This window comes from Emys orbicularis, chromosome 1 (assembly GCF_028017835.1).
Source record: "Emys orbicularis isolate rEmyOrb1 chromosome 1, rEmyOrb1.hap1, whole genome shotgun sequence".
NCBI lineage: Eukaryota > Metazoa > Chordata > Testudines > Emydidae > Emys > Emys orbicularis.
Genome location: NC_088683.1, coordinates 354,399,541 through 354,415,109, shown reverse-complemented (window position 1 = coordinate 354,415,109; position 15,569 = coordinate 354,399,541). Strand labels below are relative to the sequence as shown.

Genomic DNA, 15,569 nt, shown 5'->3' with positions numbered 1-15,569 from the left:
AAATAAATACACAAGGAAATAAATAAAAGTCAGGCTGAGTTAGCTGCATACAAACAGTTCCGGTTTCTCTAAGGGGGAACTAGGCTAACGTCGGCACTCAGTGGAATAAAAGAGTTCGTTTTTCTTTGTTCCTCCTCTAGTTTTCATCTCCTATATGTCGCTGGTATAAACATGAGAGTCTCCATGTTCTCTCCCTTAACCCATAATTACATTTTAACCCTGGTTCTTTGACTCTGTATATCAGTCTTGCAGCCACATTAAAAAAAGCTGGACTGGGTTTGAGAAGGGATTAATTCTGCAGTTGCACTAAGGAGTAAATCATCAGGACATAAAAAGTGGGTGGACTTTCTCCCCTCTCCTGTCCCCTAGGGGTTGTGTCTGTGCCTTGAATGAATAGCTTAGATCTTCTTTCCTCCATCTCTGCTATGCAATTGCTAAGCCTGATAAAGAACCACAGTTACATAAACTAGTAAACAAAAATACACTTCTCTGTTACTGCCTTCTGCATAATTATTGGGACTGATCCCAAGACTCCCATTGACGTCAGTGGGTTTTGGATCAGGACTATAGCACATATCCCTTCAAGCAGGCACTTTAAGAAAGACCTCTGAACAATCTTACCTTGAGGAACCACTTTCCTGCGTTCAGCTGTTCAAGGGCATCCCAGGAAAACAAGGCAGCGTTCTGAGTGGAGTTACTGGGAAAGACCTCCCGGATGTTTGTTGTCCTCTGTAAGTTGCTGTCGTGCATCAGGAAGGGAATCCCATCATAGCTACGATAAAAGGAGAGGGCTCTTCACAACACGGACAACATTCAAAACATGAGCACGGTACAGCAAGGCCAAAATTATACGTAGGGCCCTACCAAATTCACAGCCATGAAAAACGCGTCGCAGACCGTGAAATCTGGTCTCGCCCCATGAAATCTGATCTTTTGTGGGCTTTTACCTTATATGATACAGATTTCACAGGGGAGACCAGTGTTTCTCAAATCGGGGGTCCTGATCCAAAAGGGAGTTGCAGGGGGATCGCAAGGTTCTTTTAGAGGCATTACAGTATTGCCACCCTAACTTCTGCACTGGGCAGCTGGAGAGTGGCAGATGTTGGCTGGGCGCCCAGCTCTGAAGGCAGCACCGCTGCCAGCAGCACTGCAGAAGTAAGGGTAGCAATACCACAACTGTCCCCTAAAATAACCTTGTGACTCCCCCACACAACTCCTTTTTGGATCAGGACCCCTACAATTACAACACCGTGAAATTTCAGATTTAAATAGCTGAAATCATGAAATGTATGATTTTTAAAAGGCTTTGACTGTGCCATTGACCAAAATGGACCATGAATTTGGTAGGGCCCTAATTATACATGAAGGACATTAATAAAAGGACACCCTCTGGAAAACGACACCTAGAGTAGAATGCATTATCCCATAGGCAGTCGCATGGGACAGGACACTAGACTACACTATGTCTACACTGCAATCAGGGGTGAGAATGCAGCATGTGTAGACATACCCAAGCTAGCTTTGATCTGGCTAGGTCAAACAACAGCAGTGAAGCAGCATGGGCTACACAAGCCCATGTGGGACCCTGGGTAAATACTTGTGTGGCTAACCCATGCAGCTGCCCCTACTGCCGTGGCTTCAATACGATTGTTATTCAAACTAGCTAGATTAAAGCAAGCTCAGATAGTTCTAGATGTTTCAGCCATACCTCTGATTGCAGTGTAGACATACCCTGGGAGTCAGGAAACCTGGGTTCTATTCCCAGCTCTGCCACTGGCCTGCGAGGTGACCTTGGAGAGGTCACATCGCCCTGTGCCTCAGTTTCCCCATCTGTAAAACGGAAACAACAATACTTAGATCTGACATCTCAAGAAGAAATACAGCAATGACCATGTGCCAGGTTCTGTTCTAGCTCCCACTGGGGTAGTTCAGTCAATTTCAGTGGCGCAATGCTGGATTTACAGTGGTGTAAGTGAGAGCTGAATTTTACCCTTTGCAAAGCCATGACTCAGCTAAGCACTTGGGCACGTGTTTCAGTGCTTTGCTAATTTTGGGGCCTATATTCATACCTTCCACAATGCTACATAAACACCGAAAAGCCGATCACCCTGCCCAACAGTATAAGGGCAATGATTCCAGCTTGGAATGGCATATCAAGACCCTGGCAGTAACTAATACAATGCTCTCACATGCCTTTATAATTGCAAGCAACTTGGCTGTGCTCTCTGCACCTCATCCAAATCCCACTGAGGTTTGTAAGATCAGTAGGATAGAGATCTGTCTTCTATGTGTTTTCTGTAATGTGTCAAACATACTCGGATGCACGATAAATTAATTATTCCTTATACTCCCCTGTCTGTCTGTAGCTGCTGTCTTATGCTTAGATTGTAAGCTCTTTAGGGCAGGGACCATCTCTTTGTTCTGTATTTTTGCGCAGCGCCTAGCACAATGGGCTTCTGGTCCATGACGAGGGCTCTTAGGCACTACATAATACAAATAATAATAAATCAATACCAAAGTCCCAGTGTGACAGTGGCAACAGGCCCGACATGCAATTGTGTCAAACGCTAGTTGATAAAGGATTGGACGTAGCCCGTCAAGTGTTGATTGCCCATATCTGTGTCGTATCAAAGTGAAATCTTAGCCAGAGGAAGTTGCACACTGAGACACGGTGCTTCCCCCTTACCTAATTGTGACGTCTGTCTCAAGACCATCCCCACCGTGTTCAATTGTCTTCTGAAATGACATCTCCGTGTTTTCTGGAGCCAGCTAGGAAGATGACATAAAGGAATGCCAGTTTCGACAAGCGCCAGATGACTCCCAAGGATACTTTCAGTTTCTTGGTAACCACCCCTGCTGCTCCGCCCCACTGTGATAGCCAGTAAAGGTCACTTTGTCCAACATCTGAAAATCTGTTTTATTTGCTTCATGCCTTTAGGTCCCATCAGGACTCTAGGCGCATCCAGCATCATTTACAAATCTCCTGGAGAGCAGGGCAGGGCAAGGCCCAAACCATCAAGCTCTTCAGTCAATCGATAACAGAGTAGGAGGCTTTGTTCAAGTTACATCCCTCCTTAAATCAGTACATCCAAGGCAGAGTTTGACTTCACCTCTGACCCTTCCTCTTTCTCTGTTGCTGTTGACAGTATCCCCACTCTTCCCATTATACAGGCTTGTAGCCTAGAGGTCAACTTAGGCTATTTCATCACAAATCCAGGTTCTCACCAAATCATGGTGCTTCTTTTAAATGCCTTCCTTCCTCTCAGCTCCAACCACCAAGATGATAGTCTGCCCTCTAGTTATCTCAAGCCTTGACTACAATAACCTGCACCTCCCCGGCCTACCACTCAGCCACCCAACACATGGCCACCAAAATCATCTTTGCACCACATCTCTGCCTTCCTCCACCTACTTCACTGGCTTCTTATCTTCTTCCACACAACGTTTAAGCTTCTCATCATCACCTTAAACGGTCTTCCAGCTTCTGCCTCGTTCTCGTGCTGTGAACTATCCAGGGATAGTACTTTGCCCAAGAGTCACTCTGAACTGTTCCCCTTGTCTCCTTCGCTCACTTCCACACTACCCACAATGCCTGTGGTTTTTTTACCTAAATCATTGGAAAACTCTGGTGCACTGATGGTGCTTGGTAATGAAATCATGAGGACTTTTTCTGCATGCAAATCCAAAACAAAACAGAGTCCCTTGATGCTGTCAGAGGCTGACTGCATAGCTCTTGGGGTGAGGGTGGGGAATCTGCGATACAGATCATGAAAGAATGATACCATACATCTTCCCCCAGACCTACCATTGGTGCTCCTCTGTGTCCAATGAGGGCTGGTTTGGGCCCCAGAGTCCCCACCTCTCTGATGCAGGGAGAGTACATCCCCAGAGGTATCAAGAAAAGAAGGACAAGGATAGCCAGGTATGGACCAATAATTATTGCCTGAATCACTGAAAGAATGCAGAAGAGGAAGGCTAGAGTTAATTCATTTGATAACTTAGGAGTTTGCCCCAGGGCTTGACTTATATCAGAGCTCTTGGGCCAAGTCTGTTGTCCTGAATCACTAAATCCTTCCCATCAGTCAATCCCCTTTTCTGTACCCCATGCATCTCTCCAAACTATGCCCTGTGCCAGTCTGTCTAGTGGTCAGAGCAGATAACTGGGATCCAGCCCTGCTGGGTCATATTTTTGGTTTGTCTCCTAACTTGCTGTGGCACCTTCAGGAAGTCACAGTCGGTGCCTCAGTTTCACTATCTGTAAATATGGATGTAATAAGATTTACTCGGCTTCACAGGAAAGAGCCTGAGACGGTCAATGCTGTTTGCAGTAAAGGCGATATATTATTCGTTGTTAGATGGATGATATGGTAAGAGGCATTTAAAAGTTTCATTTACACTCAAAAGCAGGATGATGCAGTGAGGAGCTTTCTCTGCACCACTCTCTTTGTGCATCCTAGAGGGCGAACGCATCCCTTTGAATTCAGCTCCTTAACAATGGTTTTCCACAGCAGGATTCATTTTTACCTAGGTAGATTGGCCTGCTATGGATCTCAGCTCCATGGTTTTCCTCAGGCTGTGTAGTTCAGAAGTCTGCCTATCCACACATCTAGATGTGGCCCATCACCATGGCACCTGAGTACCTCAGTGCGCAACTATTTGGGGATTTTCACTAAAGATAAGAAAATAGCGCCTCTGAGAAGTTATTGCCTATGGACCAAGCTTCCCGTTAGGTACACTACCTTGGAGAGCATCCCATTCCCCACCCCAGGCATGCTGTCACAGTGAGACCACTTTGGATGTGCCCTGTGGGGATTCCCACAAAGGCACCATACTGACTGAAATCCCTACACTGCAGTGGAAGCTACATTCAAGCCAACCATGTCTGTGTTCCACATGGTCTCCCATCAGCTGAGGTCCTTATTGCAGAGAAGTAGAGTCGGGAGAGGTGAACCAGGAGTACAGCATTTTAGATACAAATTAACATCTACTCTGAGGTATGTGGGTGTCAAACTGAATTGCACCGGTGAGAGCTGCAAAGATCAGGGGCTCCAGTGTGAATGTTCAACATCTGCATTTGCTTTTGATACTGTCGCTGAGTAATGCTCACAACATCCCTGGCAAGGAGGCAAATAAGTGTAACCGTTTTGCAGGAGAGGAAGGTGAGTCAGAGAGAAAGAGTGTGTGCCAGGGCCAGGATTCATACTCAGGAGTTATTGACACCTGGGCCTGCCCTTACACTCCTAGACAACACTTCTCTGAGCTGCACATCAGTCCTTGGAACATTCCAATAGAGGGGGGGGAAGTCTCCTCACTAGCGCATCAAGCTTCCCTGCCATACTTAGGGCTACACAAAGGACTACAGTCACTTGCTCCATCTCAGGTGGGTTCTTCTGAAAGCCCCTTCTATGACGTGGAGTGACTGGACAGGCTTTCAGAAGAACCCGCTTGAGACAGGATTGCAAGCAAGAGCCAAACACAGAAGAGGATTGGCAGCCTTTCCCGCCTGGCTTACAGTTCTAGCCCCATTTCTGTACATGCCTGAGAACATCAGGGCTTGTGCTAAACCCACTCAGGCATGAACGATTTGCAAAACAAAGGGGCAATTATGACCTTAATGCTTGTCACAGTGCTGAAAGCCATGGCAGAGAGAGAAAGCATTGTTGCTGAGGGGTTTAAAATTCAAAGATGCAATTATTCCTTTGTTGTGGGTTAAGGCGGGCATGGGGGGGTTGCAAATATTACAGCATCATAAGTATTAGACACAGGGGACAGACTGGATGACCTAATTTCTAACAGAGCAGTTTGTTTTCTTATGATGTCAGTCACAGTGTTTCTTATGTAAGGAGCAAGGTTCTCCTCAGGCCCCAAGAAACAGCGAGGCTGTTATTTGCTGAGAGCCTGTCATGTATTCAGTGTATTCAGTGCCGTCCGTCCAAGCTAGAGACACAGCCCAGCCTCCAAGGAATCGATCCTCTGGAGACAAGACAGATCGGACATGCTGGACACCACTCGCTCAAATCTATGGAATTTCTAACTTGCTAACCGGCTTTGAGGAAGAAGCATGTTTTAAGGTGCTGGTGTTTGTGTGTCCCTGAAGAAGGACGGATGTGGGGGAGAAATGGACTACCTGAGCTGCCACTCCTGGCACTAGGGCTGCCATGAATGTCGCTGTTCAGGGCAACCCTGTGTGTATTCCCCCTCCATAGTCCACCAACGGCACCCACTCCTAATCTCCTGACTCCTCAGCCATCACTTCTCTTGGGTGGAGACCTCTCTCCTGACCAGGGTTTTCCAGGCTGCACAGTTCCCTGCCTACAGTGTGATATTCTCAGCAAGCCAGACTGCCTAAACAGGCCAACGTCTGCATTTTGCTTTCTCTCCAGAGACTATGAACAGCTGTAATTGCCAGCAAGTTACCACACAGCTCTTTATAAGCAAGCACATTTGTTCTTAAGGTGAAAGCATTGCAGAGAAAACATTAAAAACAATACAAGAACCAACATGCATGCTAATAAGCTTAGCAGAGATCACCCCAACCCCAGCCATGGGCTTTGGCAGGAGTCAGTCCTTGAAACCTTACAAAAATACTTTGTGGGGTTTGAAGTTGATAACAACCTTAGCTCAGAAGTAGCACCCCCGTGAATAGTTCAGTCTTTCCTTTATAAAGCATGGGCCTTTGATGTTGGCCTCAAGTAACAGGTGATCAGCAGACAGTGGCTCACTCCTCAGGGCACAGTTTCAAAAGGCAGGGGGAGTGGTTCCTAACAAGAGGTGGGGAATTTGCGTTCACCTCCTCCTAGGTATTCCCCAGGAAAAACCACTTAACCCATTTTGTTCCAAGGGTCCAGTCTTGTCTGGCATATCCAGTACAGTTGTTTGAACCCCCAGGTCTCACATCTGACACACCTCCCCCCTCAAGAGGTTACGTACAATCCTGGCCCACAATAATCCATAATCCATTCGTTACATACAATGGACACCAAAGATACTTAAACTTAATTCAATAAGGTCTCCCTAGGATATCCCTGGAGAAGGGGAGAGGTGGGCTGCCTGAGCTACCATACCTGGCACTAGTGCTGCCATGAATTCTACCCTGACCCCTGCCTAGGGCAGCCTCCAGAAGACACATCTCAGCAAGCACAAATGGGGCAGAGGATATGACCCATGTCCTGTTCCCTGCTGCTATTGCATATTTGTATATAGTGATGAGCTGCTGAAGTTGCAACAAGGGGCTCCTATAACAATCCCTCCCATTAAGCCCTGATACAGCTATCCCTCCCCTCCCCCCGAAGTGCAGGGCCGCAGTAAAATCAGTGGGGCTCTGACTGGTGCACATGGCTCAGTGTCTTAGGCTGTTTAGAAGCCCCATGTAGCAAGGACGCAGGTGTCGGCAGAAAGGACAGGTGAGGAGCTGGGGCTCCTTGTCATTCATTTTCTCCCTCAGACAAAAGTTCTTTGTCATAACCTCAAGCAAGGAAGGGAGGCAGCATCACTGGGCAAACAAGCATTGGTGCATTAAGTGTGCTAGCTGGAAGGGTCCACCCCTTGATACTGAGTATATTGACAGACATGTAAGAGCTATGGGCACTCTGAAAATCAGTCTGTTTTAGGGTGTCTCAAGGCACACAAAACTTGAGGCACACAAAATTGTTACCTATTTTTGAAAGTCTTGGCCTATATCCCCATCTCTCCCATTTGCACAAAGCAGAACACAGAGGTTCCAGGTGGAGGCTGCACCTGTAGAGCATAAAGCAGAACTACTGTACCTTTTTTAGTCATTCGGAAGGCATGCAAAGCCACTGGCCAAGACAGAAGGACCATGACTGCTATTGCACCTATGTGGAGATAGGGAGCTGTGACCTGGAAGGGAGACAAGAGGATTGCTGTGAAAAGCCAATTTATGGAAACAAACAGCTCTCCTAATACTGACATAGTCGAGCTAGTGCACCACACACAAGGGATACTGCTAGAGGTACAGGCAGTTTCCCCCCAATCTTACACTTGGCTTGGGCCCTTTGAGAACTTCGTGGCAGGTCAGCTGAAGTATACTGATGTGATCCTCAAGAGTCCATCAAGCCTGCTCCTGAGTCAGCCAGAGCGGATGCAGGATAGCAATGCAAGGCACTCCTTTCCTCCAGGGGCTGAGTGCACCATCCTGAACTCAACTTCTTCTCTCAGGCTTGGTTCTTATATGGCCCCTCATCACCGTAGTACCTGAGTGTCTTCCACCAGACAGTCAGGCCATTCCAGCTAGAGTCAGTTTCAACACTACAGTATGAACATCACCAGTTAGGAAGATCACACCACTAATTGCACGATGACTCACTTGAATGGTAATGTTTAATATCCAGCTGTACTATCATACTAGCTAGTATAACTGCAGCAGCTGATTACTCCAAATATGTGTCTAATCCTTTTTCCAATCTCGCTAGACTACTTTATTAGCCTCACTAATATTCTGCAACAGCCAGTTCCACAAATTAATAATGTACTTCATAAGAAGTATTTACTCTTATTTATTTAAACAAAGCACTTGATCTCAGACTAGAGTGTTTAGGTCCATTGTATTTAGAGCTAATTGTATTTCTATTTATTTGTTTGTTTCAGCTTCAAATTTGTAACCTTGGGAATAGTCTTCATGCTTTACTAACACCAAATAACTGATTTATCAGATTACTGTTTTTGAAGGACAGCTCTAGCAATTGTAATTGATTTCTCTGATTGTAAAGGTTAAACAAGCACTCAAAAGCTCAGATGCTTCTCTGAATTTATCATAAATGTGCAAAAGTGGGATGGAAATCTGAAAGAAATATGCTGTTTTTTGGCACAATGGGAAATACTGGGCAAGATTTTCCACTGAGTTATATGCTGGTATGACTCCATTAAAGTCAAGGGAGTCAGTCCAGCAAAAAACTAGAGTAGCAGACAATCTGACCCATAGTGAAATCTGAAATTACCGAGGTATATGGTAGGGAAAAAACATTATCCAAATGTAACATGGTTGTATGTTGCATCCACAAAAGCACCAAAGCAGTCCTAACCATTTTGCCAGCCATGGTAGAAAATGTTTTTAACACCTTTCTCATGCCCAGCAGCCAAGCAAAACAAAAAACAAAACCAAAAAAGGAAGAAAAACTCAGTCAGCATATCCGTTGAGAAGAGGGGAAGAGAAAGGCTGGCCAAAAATGCCCAGCAGCAAGCAGTGTGGTAGCGTTCCCTGGGAGTTGGCACCCATGGCGATGGCCCTGCTTGCCTGCCCCTAGAACTGGCCATCTGCATCCCTCTACTGGCTAATCCATATACAAAATAGCAGCCTACTATGGATGAAAGCTAATGGAGTTCCTCCTTTAGCTGAAGCGGTAGAGGTGTCTCCAGCACTAGTTTCAAACTCTCCTGACAGCTTGTGGAAGGAATCATTGCATAAACATTGACAAAAACTTTTAAATAACATTTTAGTTCAAGTTTGATTCCAGAAATAGGTAACAGCGGATGCTGGCTCATTTTTTCTGAACAAGTTTAGTCCAATCCTATTTCTGAACCCAAGGACATTTGATGGAAGATATTTTCTAGAACTGGCTCGTAAATGCTATTTTCCTATCACAGGAAATTTTGACATTTCAGAATTAGTTTCCAATCCAAATCAGAACAGAAAGTGGAAATAAAAAATATCACACAACAAAAAATTCTAAAAGGTTTGAATTGTAAACATGGAAACAATTGTTTTAAATATTTTTGATCGAAACAATTCAGCATTTCAAAATGAAAAATGGAGTTTCTGATTGACATTCTGAAACTAAACAAAATTTTTCATCCCCATTCCCCTGAATCAGAAAAAAAATATGTAGTCAAAATGGACATTTTATGGAAAATTTTGATTTTGATGACCGCATCCCTGCCAGAAAAATTGTATGTGAAAAAAAATCAGCTGTTTCCATATTTCCATCTATTTCCAGTCAAAGCTTTTGTTAACAAGTTGTCTTTTTTTTTATGTAGAGCTTCCATGCTCTTACCTGAAATGACAGGCGGACGGTTTTCCATCGAACTCCCCACAGTTTAGAAAATACACTGATGGCAGCTATGGAGAAGCCCAATACCAAAAAAGTTCCAATCTGCAGAGACAAATAGGATATTGCCTGGCTTCAGAATTAGCGTATGACAATTGCAATTCATATTTCTGTGTACACTACCGTTAGCTACTCTTGTATGTGGGTTATAAAGATGACTTGGATTCCATAGGTATAGAGTATTTTCTATCTTTATGAGCTAGATCATCTGAACTGCCCTAGTTGAATTAGGTTAGGTCTACACTACATTGTAAATCTGGCCTCAGACTCAGGTTTGAGCCCAAATGGACCCCAACCATTCACACACAAATCTTTCTGACTCAGGTCAGCCAGCACTCAGGACCCAGGTCTGAATACACAGCTGGGGGAGGAAGGGTCCAAGCCCGAGTCCCACTGTGACTCGGATCCAAGCCCTGTCATTTTGCAGTGTGGACACAGCTCAAGCGGCAGAGTCAGAAGGTCTGCATGGTGCAGTACGGATGTTAGCATGGCTGTCAGACCCCCAAGTCCAGCAATCGAAACCCAGGTTTACAATGCAGTGTGGACGCTAACGCATAGGCTTGGAAACACCAAGTCCACAAATGTGGGTTCCACAGACGTGAGTTTACAATTCAGTGTAGACATACTCTTAGAGGCAAAGAGACCTCTAAGGAGAAACACTGAGTGACAGATCTGTCGTTAACAATGGCTAGGTTATCTCTTTGGTCAGGGATGCTACCCCATGTTCTGGGTGTCTCTAAGCCTCTGACTGCCAGATGCTGGGACTGGATGATAGGGGATGGATCACTTGATAATTGGCCTGTTCTGTTCATTCCCTCTGAAGCACCTGGCATTGGCTATTGTTGGAAGACAGAATACCAGGCTAGATGGACCATTGGTCTGACCCAGTATGGCCGTTCTTATGCTATCGATTTTGGCCAAGGATGTCTCAGGTCAATCACCTAAGGCATGTCAGCGCTGCAATGTAAATGCAGGCTTCAAACTCAGGCTCAAGCCTAACCCCCTTTCCGTATACACACCAATCACAGTAACCCAGGGTTTGGACCCAAGGTCCCAGGACTCCACGGGGTGGAGGGTCCGAGCCTGCCTCAAGCTGGTAGCCAGGGTTCAAGCCCTATTGCTTTGCAGCATAGATGCAGCCCCACTGTGACTCTGCTCTGGGAATCTGCCCAAAGTATCCCATAATCCCATGGGGCAACTTTCTTTGTTCTCCAGACAGTCAAGTTTGGTGGCTAGTCAAAGGGCTACAGCGGCCACATTTGGGGATGGTGCTAGGAAGTCTGGGATATGGGTGGTTGGCCTTTGGCCTGCATAATGTGTACATGCTGGAGCCTCAGGCTGGAACTCAGGGTTCAACAATTCCTAACCTGGAGTTACAAATGAGTGTAGATTCTCAAGCCCTAGGTCAGGGGTCAGCAACCTTTCAGAAGTGGTGTGCCGAGTCTTCATTTATTCACTCTAATTTAAGGTTTCCCGTGCCAGTAATACATTTTAACGTTTTTAGAAGGTCTCTTTCTATAAGTCTATAATATATAACTAAACTATTGTTGTATGTAAAGTAAATAAGGTTTTTAAAATGTTTAAGAAGCTTCATTTAAAATTAAATTAAAATGCAGAGCCCTCCGGACCATGACCTGGGCAGTGTGAGTGCCACTGAAAATCAGCCCGCATGCCATCTTTGGCACGCTTACCATAGGTTGCCTTAACAAACCCAGGGTCGGCTAACCCCAGTTCTACTAACCCCGGGCTTACATTGCAGTGTTGACATACCTGCTATTAGCTGGCTCAAGACATCACAATGTCATAAACTCAAATTATGAGGGGGTGCTAATATCACCTGTAATCCATCCTGATTTTTTCTCTCTCTGGGTGATTTTACCAGTGAATTTTAGGGTTGGATTGGCTGACTTGGAGAATTACATTTTCTGTCTACCCAGGAGCAGATACAAAAATGATCAGCAGCAGTACACACTTCTTCATGCTGCTCCCTACCACATGTACTCCTAAATCAATTGGATTTAAGAGCACTAATTCTCACTTTCTGTCTGCAGAGATGTCAGCCATTTTGTTTACAGAGTCACTGCAGCCAGTTACAAAGGAGATGCATACATTGTGCTCTCTCCTGAAGCCTTTCCTTTTGTTTTTGTTGTTTAAATTCCTTAGCCTTGAAGAAAATAGTCATGTTAGACTGAAGATGTGTTTTGGTCTTTGGGTAGGGAACCATCCCATAATTGACCTTAATTGTTGTAAAGTGTGGATACAAAAGTTGCTGGAATGACTCAAATATCCCACCTTGTGACTCCAGTGCAGGTACAACTGCTGACCTTCTGATAGCAAACACACTGCTAGAACCTGGGAAATCAAATGGAAAACCATCACATTATAATATGGTTAAACACTGCCCAGTGACTTCAGTCCTCAGGATCAGAGATCTGCGAAGGCAGATGTAGAATTATATTGCATAGAAAAGTCACTTTGAATGAAAATTCCCAAATCTGATATTGCACAAGGAGGAACCATCTATGTGCTATACCAACAAAGCCCTGGCTGGGATGATTTAGTTGGGGATTGGTCCTGCTTTGAGCAGGGGGTTGGACTAGATGACCTCCTGAGGTCCCTTCCAACCCTGATATTCTATGATTCTATGATTATAACACTATTTTCTTCCCATTCTTCCCATTATGTCAGTTTGGAGTTGGGATGTACACAGTTCAATATGACCCTAATCAGCCCTAATCTGTCTGACCACAGCTCCCTATTAACCAAAAGTCAGTCATGCTCCCTGGTAGCAAATGTGCACTGTCCTCTACATACCCACTCATCCAAACCCACAAGCTTCTGGAGATTCCCGTTGTCTCAGTAACCCACGCGGACACAGCAGATCCATAAACCTGAGCACTGCTTGAACTACAGGCCCCAGTCCACCAGCTTAGATGCAGCAGAAGAATCATAAACCTCTCCATGTGGTGTAGCCACCAGAGGAGGACAAATAGCCACACTGCGTTAGCATGTGGTTACATCTTCAAACCCCTTTGGTTGATCAGGTTTGTACTGGATATAGGAAAATATGATCTATTGCCCTTAGCACCACTAAGACCTTTTTTCTTCTACCCAAGTCTGTAATTATACTGCAATTAGACCATCTCTATCCAACTTTCGGGGCGGGGGGGGGGGGGGAGAAAATTGGTCTGGGAAACGGATGGCTGTTGAATTAATTGAAGCTGGATGTCTGGAAAAATTACACTGAAGTGGACAGATGGAGAGGATCTTTGCAAAGACAGTAAGTGCTTTGTTGTGCGATGCTTTGCTCAGCTAGAGGGGACTGGTGGAAAGAAGAAAGTTTGCAGCAGTGATTCAGAATAAGTGAGGAGAAGGCCAGGGCGCTGTGGTCGAGATTAGTCATTAAGGGAGATGACAAAACACTTCCAAACAAAACCAGTGCAACTAGAGCTGGCTACCAGTCACACAGAATTGTTCCACTCAAACAAGGGCTTCAGTGTGTTCAGTTCTTGGATGGGCAAGCCATCAAGGTAGAACATCAAGGCAGAAACTTTGCTGATCTGCTTCCCTACTGGAATCATGCGCATCACATGGTAGGGAACAAATGGACAACATGGCGGCTTTTCTTGGAACCTTGGCCAAAACCACTTCCCACAGAAATCTCACAGCTTTTTCCATGACAGAGACCATGGAAGTTCAAGTCAGCATAGTTCAAAGTCAAAATAAGACACTTCCCCCCCCCCCCCCCACCCCCACCCCCATCCCCATCAGTTGGGGCAATTAACCATTGAAAAAGATTGCCAAGTGGAGTGGTAAATTCTCCATCCCTTGGAGTCTTTATGTCATGGCTGGATAACTTTCTTAATGATATTCTATAGTTCAACCACCAGTGGCTGGGCTAGACACAGGAATCACTGCATGGAAAGTCTATAGCCAGTGTTATGCAGGCGGTCAAAGTAGATGATCATTATGGTCTCTTCTGGCCTTCCCAGCTATGAAATCTATTAGATCTCGCTCTCTTCATTGATCAGCACATTGACCTAGGTTGGTTCAGAAGTAGACCAGACCCAGGTAGGGAAACAAGCTTGGTTTACTGCAAAATATCATGTACTGCCTTCCACCAAGCACACAATTATGGCAATGAAGATATTTACAAGGGTAAGGTGTCAGAGTAAGATAGACAGGGATAGTTCTGTATATGTTATCTATTAATTACAGAGAGTATTAGGAGCTTGAACTCCTGGGGCCTACTAGCAACTCTGCCAGTGACTTGCTGTGTCTCCTTGGGCAAGTCATTTAACTTCCCTGGGCATCAGTTTGCCCATCAAGCATAATATATTAAACTACCCTTCAGGGCTGTTGTGTTGAAAGGCTGGATTACTTGCACTGGAGATCTCTGGATGAAAGAACAGGACCATACCGTTAGGAATACAGATTTATGGGAACACACATTCTTTGCCAGAGGACTGTTTTAGTTCTCTCACACATTTCCTCTTGACCCAGACCCAAAGACAGAACTGGACCCTACATTGCTGTACCAATTCTCTTCTGCCCCTGGATGCTGCACTCACCCACGCTGCCTCTGTTGCTTCTTTCGCCATGGACAGGCACCCAAAAGCGGAGTATATTAGACAGGCAGGTAGAAAAGGGAATTCCTGGCCAGGGGAGGCAGGGCAGGACTGGCTCTGGCTGAGAGTCCCAATGAAGCCCCTTCCCCTGACCAGCCATATACTCTTCTTCCTCCCTGTCACAGTGCCTCCTATAGGTCTCCTCAAACTCTTCAGAACTGGACAACTGAGAGTTTGGTATTTTCCGTTGTTCTGGAGGGTTAAAATGTGGCTTAACAGCCCTGTTTTTAAGCACACGTGCTGCAAGGCACTTCTTGTCGCCCTGCAGCTTCAGAGACCCCAGGCCCTGAGCCAAGTCTCAGGCCACTCTAATTAATCCCCCTTCACACAGAAAAGACAAAATCTTGGCCAGTCACACTCGCGCGCACGCACACACACACACACAGGCAGCATCAGCAAGGCAGCTTCATTGCTTAAAGCTGATCTGGCAAAGGGAAATATCAGTGTTGTGCTCTCTCTTTTACATGTTCAGGCTTTGTAAAGAAAACCTAGAATTAATTCTTAGTATTATTTTTCCCTGAGTTTTTTAATCTTGGAAATCCTTAGACATGTGATAAATGTCATGTCACGTCTTCCCTGGCTTGGAAGACCTACTGAATGGCTGTGGGAGCTTATCCATCCTTAACAGAGAGAGATTTTCTTCCAACTGTTGGTTAGGCATGTGAGTTAAACAGGCATTAATAAAAAAACAGCAAATGGAGAGGTTAAACACTCTTGCAGAAAACCCTTTCATTTAATCAGGCTTCACCTTCCTGGGTAGCTCTGATAACATAATCCTGCTAGTTTTCTAGTCCTCCATAGTATTTCTTCCTGGAAAAACAGGTAGACTAGACATGAGGTGCTAAAAAAAAAGCTGCAACCACCAAAACATCCTCAC

The 15,569-nt window shown here is 45.2% G+C and overlaps 1 protein-coding gene across 1 annotated transcript in view; it reads right to left on the bottom strand.

The window, feature by feature from the left end:
* The window catches only part of GDPD4 (glycerophosphodiester phosphodiesterase domain containing 4), a 48,232-nt gene that overhangs the window by 14,371 nt on the left and 18,292 nt on the right, over window positions 1-15,569 (bottom strand). The window contains exons 4-9 of the mRNA XM_065397730.1: window positions 12,357-12,416; window positions 10,011-10,109; window positions 7,767-7,860; window positions 3,806-3,951; window positions 2,687-2,769; window positions 622-772 (exon numbers count right to left, since the gene is read on the bottom strand). Coding sequence (XP_065253802.1) covers window positions 622-772; window positions 2,687-2,769; window positions 3,806-3,951; window positions 7,767-7,860; window positions 10,011-10,109; window positions 12,357-12,416 — 633 coding nt within the window. The remainder of the gene's footprint in view (window positions 1-621; window positions 773-2,686; window positions 2,770-3,805; window positions 3,952-7,766; window positions 7,861-10,010; window positions 10,110-12,356; window positions 12,417-15,569) is intronic.